The following is a 9,933-nucleotide window of genomic DNA, read 5'->3' as shown; positions in this document are numbered from 1 at the left end:
AAATATTGCCCCCAAAATGCAGCATTCATGCAATCTATGATAGTGATGTTGAAAACTGCTAGGATCAGTGCAAACCTGTGGGGATCGAGGATCTGGCAGAATTAGCCAAGATAATAACCGAAGAGGAGACAGTGGACAGAGGATGATGAACATGATAGGAACTTTCCGACAGTGATCTCCACATCAAAGGATTAGGGTAAGAACTTGGGAAAATTAGTGAATGCTCTTTAATATGTTTGCAAAACATGATACTGTTTTTGACCTTTCTGTGGAAGTCAAGCATGAGGGGATGGATATAATACTGTGTTAGGCCATGTGTGTGTGTGTGTGTGTGTGTGTGTGTGCGCGCGCGCGCATGTGTATTTGTTGTTTCGTTTTCCTTTTTTTGTGTGGGGTGAGGGGTGGAAATTCCACCCCAGAATATTCCATTTATATTCTGAGTGACAGAACTGCATTTAGATCTTTTTTTTTCTCACAGTGTTTAATCTCAAAGTCTAGTGTACAACACCCTTTAAGAGAATCATGAAAACATCCGCTTAGTTCAGAAGATTGAAATAGAAAGGAGGCTTATCCCTTGCCTTACACAGAGTCTCCTTTGGTTGAAAATCACTTAAACATCGAACTGAGAACATTGGCTGCCTTTCTTGATTTACAGATGTTTTCTTAGAACTATACTTCCAAACAGTTCCAGCTGGCTATAGTTAAGGCCTGTGTAAGTTGATAAGATGCATCTGGCTTCAAGACATGGACTAAATAGAGGCGCAGGCTCTTCGTGTCCCCAGAGAATCTGGTTGGGGTAGGAGCTAAGTCTCAGAACCACTTGCTTTATTTATGAGTGCCAAGTTAATCTCCAGCAGGGAGAGACAGGGAGGGAGCAGGCTGCTGGGCTCTTCCTGCTGTTGAAAATTCACCGGGCACTCAGTGGAAATTTTCTTCCTTTCTTCTGCCCTGAATGTTTCCCCAAACATGAAGGTAAGATAATAATTTCATTACTTTTGTAAATGAAGCAATCTCAAAAGGGAGTGAGGCTTAACCAAAATGACTCAAATAAGGAGAAGACATGGGAAAATAGGAAAGAGAAAGATCTGGGGATAACTTAAAAAAAATCCTTCTTTAAATATATTTAACAATTCAGCCAAAGTGAATTCCTTTTTCTTGTTTTGCAGTAAAATTACTGGTTCGGAGGTCTGGGAATCAGAGATTGGAGACAATGTTTATGAAAGTCCTGAGAAAGCCATTGAGAAATACAATAGTACCATTGTTATTTCTTAGGGAAAAATTCCCTCCAGTGTATTTTGTTTGTTTATTTGTTTAATTTGGGGCCACGCCATGAAACCCCATGATTTGACCTATCTAAGAGCTTTAAAGAAGCGAGTTTGGAGACTTGGAATTTTAGAATTTGGAATCCTGGTTGAAAGAAAGGGTCAGGAATGTGAGAGTGGAAGATACAGATGGATGGAAGGCAATTGAAAGTTTACCAAGTACACGTGTTGGTCCAGTGCAATGTGTCCCTCTCCCAACTTGAAAGTATATAATCAGTCACCTGTCACAACCCCAGTGCAGCTCCTTCTGACCAGGGGTCCTGTCCCTGTGCTTTAATAAAACCACCTTTTTGCACTGAAGACATCTCAAGAATTCTTTCTTGACCGTTTGCTCTGAACCCCAACATTTCCACATCAGGGAATAATACTCTAGTCATGTCTGGGAAAATCTAAAGGCACAAGCTAACAGACAGAGTAAATCAACACAGCAGTATTGGTTACATCCTGGATATCCAGAGTTTGACAGGATCAGGGTGTGTGCAGATCTCCAAGGGACCCAATGTGGACCCCCTTTTTGGCTCTTGCTCTCTCCTTCCTGCTGCTGTGACTCTGGAGAAGACAGAGGCAGCTTGGAGAGGTGGGGAAGGAAAGCAGAAGAACGAGGAGAAGGAATTCTGAAGCAAACACCACTCCACCTGTGTTAGGAGCATCTGGGACAAGGGAGTAGGAGAGAGATTTAAAATCAGATGCTGAATTGAAATTTGCCTATTTAGATTGTTTCAGAATTTTTGTTTTCTGAAAATGTGACTATTTGTTAGTGCCTGGGAGTGACTAAAAAAGCTGTAAGACAGGCTTTCCCAGAGGGAGGAAAAATGAGTTGACATAGCACAGAGTAAAGACATTATTGAAAAAGGAAAAAAAAAGAAGTGCTTGTAGTTTTTAATTAAAAAGAAGAAAACCCTTTAAAGGACTTTTACACTGGGTCATGAATTGGATACATTTGATAATCTCAGAGAGTCTCTAGTAAAGATTTGAATTATATTCACGGACACCTTCAGTGGTCAAAGTAGGGAAATACATAAAAGTAAAAATAAGATAATAGAAATCACCTATAATTTCATAACAGAAATAAATGATTACTCTTTTTTTAAAAAAGATTTTATTTATTTATTTGACAGAGAGAGATACAGCGAGAGAGGGAACACAAGCAGGGGGAGTGGGAGAGAGAGAAGCAGGCTTCCCGCTGAGCAGGGAGCCTGATGCGGGTCTCAATCCCAGGACCCTGGGATCATGACCTGACCCAAAGGCAGACGCTTAACGACCGAGCCACCCAGGCGCTCCATAAATGATTACTCTTTACTATATTTCTTTCTAGATTTGTTTTTAATACATGTTTGATTTTTCAAGCAAAATGTAACCCTATTTTACATACAGTTTTGTGACCTGCCAAATCTTCAATATTTAGGCTGGTGCTATCACATAAAGAAGATTACAAAAGGCCTCGGAGGTGTTTTACACCTGAGCCAGCCACAGAACTAAGGGTCATGGTGAGCATCACCGCCCCTCTGGCTAGAGATGTGCTTCAACTTTGGTTAACTCTTCATTTATAAAGCTTATTTCCCATCTAACTACTTATTCTTGGCTGGTCTTTCTTCGAGGCTTCCTCCCCTCCGGGTGTCCTTAACGAGTGTTGAGGTTAGAACGAAGGAGAATGGAGAAAGGAATTAAAAGATCCCTGAAGAAATGCTCTAATGAGTTAAGTTTTCTTTTTTCTTTTTTTTTTTTTTAAAGATTCTATTTATTTATTTGAGAGAGAGAGAATGAGAGACAGAAAGCAGGAGAGGGAGGAGGGTCAGAGGGAGAAGCAGACTCCCCGCCGAGCAGGGAGCCCGATGCGGGACTCGATCCCAGGACCCCAGGACCATGACCTGAGCCGAAGGCAGTCGCCCAACCAACTGAGCCACCCAGGCGCCCCATGAGTTAAGTTTTCTATTTGTTTGGCCACGACATTCCCCTGCCCCTAGTTGTCTTTACCAAAAGGAATAGTAGGAGATGAGTTCAACAGAACTGTATTAAACTTTGATTTAGAATGGAAATTTAAAGGACAAGCAGAGTCGTTGAGCCTGGCCATGGTTCCTTCCTTCTTTATATTCCCAACTCAAAGATCTTGACTTGTCCAAATGTATTCGCTTTCAACTCATTAAAGAAATGCAAACTAAAGTAATGTTTTATTCCTCCCTCCCTTGTCATCCCCAGGTAATAACTTTATTGATCTTGGTGGGATTTACAGGAGAGTTCCGAGTTTTTTCAAGGTGAGAGTTTTTTTGGGATTGTGTTGGAAATCATTAAAAATTGTTTTTTTTATTTTTAGGAAGATCTTTAATACACGACCTGATTTTTACCTTGCAGCCTGAACGTCTTTATCCCTTCAATACTTTATCTTTCCACACTTTGAGAAAAGGCAATGATAGCGAAAGCTTGTTTTATTCTTATTCTTATTTTACTTTATTTTTTTCCCGTAAGGAAGAAACCTGAAGGCTAAAAATACCTAAAGGTTTTCTTCTTGTCCTAGTACTGTGATTTTCCCTGCAATTCAGATTATTACACCAGCCTTGGAATTGACGTATCTTAGAGCAGAATCTGATTTTTGAATGTAGTCATTGCAAAACATTCTTTGGATTTTAAAGGTTGAGAGGTTTTTTTTTTCTTAATTGAAATATAGTTGATACACAATGTTACATTAGTTTACGTTGTACAACATAGTGATTTGACAAGTTGATACGTTATGCTATGCTCACCGCAAGTGTAGTTCCCATCCGGTTGAGAGTTGGTTTTTTTTTTTTAAGAAATTAGGTTTATTGACTCTTGAGACCTGGAAAAAAGCCAACCTCATTTATCCATGGCCTTGTTTTGCTCTCACTGTCGGTTGGATGGGATCGGACCAGGTCCGTTCACTTTATCGAGCTATCAGAATATGTGCCAGGAGCTGACCTAGTGACGGGGATGCAAAGCGGACCAACACAGTACTGAGAGTCCACTGGATGATTCAGATCTTGAAATAGTCAATTTCAGTACAGATGTGCTAAGATTTCTGGAAGAGGCCTGCATGCCCTACTGTGGGAGCACAGACGAGAGAAGGCCAAGCTAGCTCCCCTTCCTAACCCTTGGTGTTTGGGGAAGGTTTCTGTCTGTCCCTGGGACGCAACATAGAAAAATAGCAAGTTCCAATTGTTCAAAGGTCACAAACACTGAGGAATTTGGATCATTGTTGCCATGTCACAACGACAGATTAGCAAGCTTGGCTCCATAAAAGCATGTGAGGGACACACACTACAGGGGGGACACCTTACTTTCAGGGTCACCTCACAGACTTAAGGTGAGCACAAATCACCTTGACTCCAGATGTCTCCAAGGCTAGGAATGTGCTCGAAATCCAGGAATCAGGAGTCTGAGTTCCTTTACCCCTTGTAAAATGTGCTTTTGGGCTAGGCCAAGCCGTGTGATCTTCTTGACAAAGCTGGAGTTAAGCATCACATGAGAACCGACTCTCCATTTTTCATGTATTTTAGTGGAGTGGAGTTGTTTAAACTCAAATTGACCCTACTTGGGTGTGTTCTTGAGAAGTAGCCTAAATGAACGGGGGAATATCTAAAAATAAGTTTCTGTCCCTTTAGTCTTGGCCAGTTTTTAGTTTCTCACTTCTCATAGGGTCTTTTTAGAGCTTTTTGTCTTTCAGTGAAGAGTTTCTGTATAACTCTTCCATTCATTATTCAGAATCCTCTCAAAGGCCAGAATACCTTCCTCCTATATGTTCTCACCTACCCTCCCAAATGTGAACACTCCCTCATCTATATTTCCACAACACATTGTACCGGACACATTTCTGTTATGAAATTGATCAAATTAGATATATTGTATGATCGTATTAGGATTATTTGTTTATACCTCTGCATCTTTGTCCTCTCCTCTATCCATAGTCAGTGACCTATCTCTCATTGTGTCTACAGCTCAGGTGTCTAAATAATGTCTGGTACATTATAGATGCTTAATAAATGTTAATCTCTAAAAAAGCTGGTCCCTTCCCCGTATATTTTTATATGTCTTGGGATGCTTTTGGTGCCTCTTACAAAATTGTGAAGGATTTTTTTTTTTTTACTATTTTTGACCATTCTTTGTGTTTCCCCTCTCTTTATCTTTCTATCTGATTTATAACAATTTGACAGAGCCTCCACTCCAGTCACTTGCCAGTGGGATTCCTATGGATCGTGGTCAGAATGCAATGGTTGTACCAAGACTCAGGTAGGACCATACAAAAACTTTGCTCTTATTCTTTATTTATTGTATATATTGTTTATATTGAAATAGCTGATGTATAGACAAATGACATTAGCTTTTGACATGTTATTTTTTGTTTCTTAATATAATTATTAATTTAAAGGGAGAAAAGTATGGCTTTAGTAATTAATAATGTAATAAAGTAATTCCTGCATTCTTATTTTTCTTGCAGGACTTTTCTAAATCTTACATTAGAGCCTAGAAACATACATAGGATAAAGTAATTCACTAACTCTTTAACTATTAGAGAAATAGAAGAGCATGAAATGAAGTTAGTAGGTAGTTCAAAATCTCACTACTGGGTTCAACTTTTCTTCTTATTTAAAACTAACACTAGCAAGTACAAAATGGCTGCTTTGTTTTACCTCACAAATAGTGAATGACCACAAAGAGTGAAACATTTTGCACTTTTTTTTTTTTTTTTTTTTTTAAGATTTTACTTTTAAGTAATGTCTACACCCAACGTGGGCCTCGAACCCACTACCTGGAGATGAAAAGTTGCCTGCTCCACTGACTGAGCCAGCTAGGCCCCTCTGCATTTTTAAACTTTTTAAAGTTTAATTTCTAAGTAATACAAATAAAATGCTGGACTTGATCTGGAGATAATAGAGTACTTCTAAAAGTGTCTGTTTTATTCCCTTTATTATAAGTTATTCATTGGAGAAAACATGGGAAAGTACATATAAAGAAGATGCTACTTATAATTCCACCATTTAAAAGAAACCAATATACCATCATTTGGTATTTATTTTTTCAATTTATCTTCTCTGTGTGTTTATAATTTTTAAAAATAGAATTGTTTGATTAAGTTTTATATTCCACTATTAAAAATTTTTTTTTGTTTATTTAAAAAAATTTTTTTTAAGTAAACTCCATGCCACACGTGGGGTTTGAACTCATGACCCCAAGATCAGGAGTCACATGTTCAACCAACTGACCCAGCCAGGGGTCCCTATATCCTACTGTTTTTTTGTTTTTGTTTTTTTTTGTAAGTAGCCTCTGCGCCCAGCATGGAGCCCAACATGGGATTTGAACTCACGACTGTGAGATCAAGACCTGAGCTGAGAGTAAGATCGGGCGCTTAACCAACTGAGCCACCAAGGCACCCCTCTACTATTTTAAAATTATACTTTTGGCATGAATTTTAACAGCTCTATTATTTTCCATTATATGCATATACCGATCTTATTTATCCACTTTCCTATTGTTTGAGATTTAGGATATGTACATTTTTGTTATTATAAATAAAACTTCAGTGAACATTTTTGTACATAGAAATCTGTCCTCTGTTCTGATAATTTTCTCAGGATAAATTCCAAAAATATAATGCTTGTTTTAAAGGTTCTAAACATTTGAATGATTAAGTATGTTTTTATTGAAATATAATTAGCACATGACATTATTTTAATTTCAGGTATACAACATGATTCTATATTTGCAAAATATTTTAAAGGTGGTTCAGCTTGAATAAAAATGTGTATTTAAAAACCACTTTTTAATTATTAAGAAAATAGAACCATATTACAGAAGATAATTTCTGTTTTGAAGCATCATCATGATCATCATTTTCATCAAGCATTTAGTACCTACATGAGTGGTATTTACAAAGCAAGTTACACAAATGCAGAATTTGGCTTTGGGGAAATAGATGACTACTCTGATTACATGAATAACAAGGCGAAAGTCAAACACCAACTACAGAAAACATTTTTATAATTTAAAAACAAGTTAAGAAAGAATGCTAAAAAGAAAGAGATGGAAGGTATTTTTCATATTAGCAATTTTTTTCTTTGCATGAAGGTCATCATGCAATGATTACGTCCCTAGGTTATAACAACAAAATTTTCATCCAGAAAGAGACAAGTGAGGATGAAAATAGGGTCATAAGATCAGATCTTATGGGCAGTGGGCAGCTATCAAGGTCATGCTCATATCCAGAGAGAGAGAAGCACTCTTTAGACAAACAACACAATCTGTGCTTTGGAACTTCAGAAAAGGACAATTTAATAAGACACGTGTGAGAGGTGTCATCATCAATTAAACAGAGAGACTAAAAACTTATCAAGGAACTGTACTGAGTCCCATTCCCCACTCCTGTTCCTCCACAGCTCCTCTGCTTAGACACAATGGAAGGTGCCAGTGTCAGGCCCAGGCTGACAAAGCTGCTCACAGAGTAAATTACACTACTGCGACCCTATGTCTGAAAGAATCCCCACCTCTAACCCAACTTAGGATGGATGAAAAGATTCAACTTTGGCTTGTGATGAAGGATAGAAGCAGAAGTGTGTTCACAGTTAGCCCAGAAGCCTGACCTATAGCCTGCATAGTTCCCACAAGGATCAGATACTGAGGGTCTCATGACTGCCTGTTCATCTCGCTGATAGTTAATACTGAGCCCAATGATAAGCACCAGAGAGATCCTGCAAAAGTAGTTTTATGAGTAGAAATTCAAAAAAGACATTTATGATCTGATACTCCCTGCACGTCTCCTCCCCCTTGAGACTAAGTATATAACCACCAGCTTCATAGAGCAAAAGTACAGCTCCTTCTGCCCATGGGCCCTTGTCCCCACGCTATAATAAAAGCACCTTTTTGCACCAAAAACATCTCAAGAATTCTTTCTTGACTGTTCTACTCCTGGCCCCACATCAGTTTGTATATCCTGTCTTCCCTGTTGGTATTTGCTCAAGGCTTAAATTCTCTGGAAGGTCAGATTTTGTTTATTTTTTTTTAATAGGGAAAAGGTGAGTACAGGAAGAGGCTTACACAATGCATTTGATTGCTGTTGGGAGGGAAAAGGATTTTGTGGACCTCTTTTTGTTTAAATATTAGATATGTGTCTTCATATTGATTAAGTGAATTTTAGAATGAATTATTTGTTTCTCAAGTAGCTTGATGAGTTCCTCTATTTTTCCCATACTTTCTTTCCCAGAGATTTGCCTTTGACATATTTCCCATTTCAGAGGCCATTGATTTTGATTGTCTAGTAGAATTCCATTGCAGAGGTAGCTTCATCTTTGGACTAGGAGGTTTTACATCTGCCCCCCAGAACAATTTCCTGAACACTGATTCTTCATTTGTATTAATGTCTCTTAGATTTTGTTTCTCAGATAAAGGAAAGGACATGTCAAAAAGCATTACCTGTTTTGTGTTTAGACTCGCAGGCGGTCAGTTGCTGTTTATGGGCAGTATGGGGGCCATCCTTGCGTTGGAAGTGCATTTGAAACACAATCGTGTGAACCTATAGTAGGATGTCCGACAGAAGAGGGATGTGGAGAGCGGTTCAGGTGTTTCTCAGGTATCTATTTTCCATTGGCTTGGACACTCCATGCAGAGTGTAGATTCAAATGCTATTTGATTAACTTGCTCAGTATGTATTTGTTCAATTTTACTGAATTTATAGTGGCCTAAGAATTGATTTTATTGGCATATTAATTATACACTCAGCTATCATTATTTCAAATGCAATATCATTATTTCATCTGGTAATAAAGGTGGAGACACTCCTTGCTTCTTTGAAAAGAAATATGACTATTGACAGACCCAAACAGCCCTTGACATTGCATTTTTGGTGAAGATGCAGAGTGAGTCTGGTACATCAAGATTGGGCAAAAACAGCGTTACTGCCCAAATTACTACTATGTTCACAAAAAAGCAACACTGATTACCTAATCAAGAAGCAGTACAGGTCACTCCTGTGCACAGGGTGATTGAAACCTAATTTCAAGTTTGGGCACTGAGTATTTTTTGCCCTATTGTTTAGGTAGTGTTTGTGCAGTCAGATTAATTCAACAACCTTTAGCAGATATTTATTATTCTTATTAGGCTCCAGATATAGTGGTGAGGGTTGTGGATATGTAAATGAAACACATAGCCTCTTCCTTCACAAATATTGAAGTTTATGGGCAGAATAGTACATAAATAATCCCTGTATTAGAAGTACTCTTCCACAATACCTGTTGAACTCCTAGTTTACTTTCAAAACCAAAATCAGATGACTCATCTTTTAGGAAGCATTCTTTAACTCCTAAACTGATAGAGATAACTAACAAATCACTTCTCTATGTTCCCTATGTACATCGTACCATCTATAATCTGGAGTTATCTGTTGGCCTGGTTATCTCTCTTGTGAACTCCTTGGGGATATGGATAATATTCCTTTAATTTTTGCATCTGAAGTACCTGGTACATAGTAGACTCTCAACAAATGTTCTTTGTGTTGGATTGAGTGAGACCCCAGCGGGGTACATGCTTTACCATCAGAACAGTTGTGTGCAATACATACTCTGAGGACATAAACGAAGGACTTGTATTATAGCCTGTGGTGTAGGGATGG

At 38.3% G+C, this 9,933-nt stretch overlaps 1 protein-coding gene across 1 annotated transcript in view; it reads left to right on the top strand.

The window, feature by feature from the left end:
- The first annotated feature begins 848 nt into the window (after positions 1 to 848).
- C7 (complement C7) overlaps positions 849 to 9,933 on the top strand; it is a 50,005-nt gene continuing 40,920 nt past the window's right edge. Inside the window, 4 exon segments of the mRNA XM_021696498.2 lie at positions 849 to 972; positions 3,519 to 3,574; positions 5,486 to 5,561; positions 8,754 to 8,895. Of these exon segments, the coding sequence (XP_021552173.1) occupies positions 967 to 972; positions 3,519 to 3,574; positions 5,486 to 5,561; positions 8,754 to 8,895 (280 nt within the window). The 5' untranslated portion in view covers positions 849 to 966.

The sequence above is a fragment of the Neomonachus schauinslandi genome, chromosome 7 (genome assembly GCF_002201575.2).
Source record: "Neomonachus schauinslandi chromosome 7, ASM220157v2, whole genome shotgun sequence".
Classification (NCBI taxonomy): Eukaryota; Metazoa; Chordata; class Mammalia; order Carnivora; family Phocidae; genus Neomonachus; species Neomonachus schauinslandi.
This window is presented reverse-complemented; position numbering and strand designations above follow the sequence as displayed.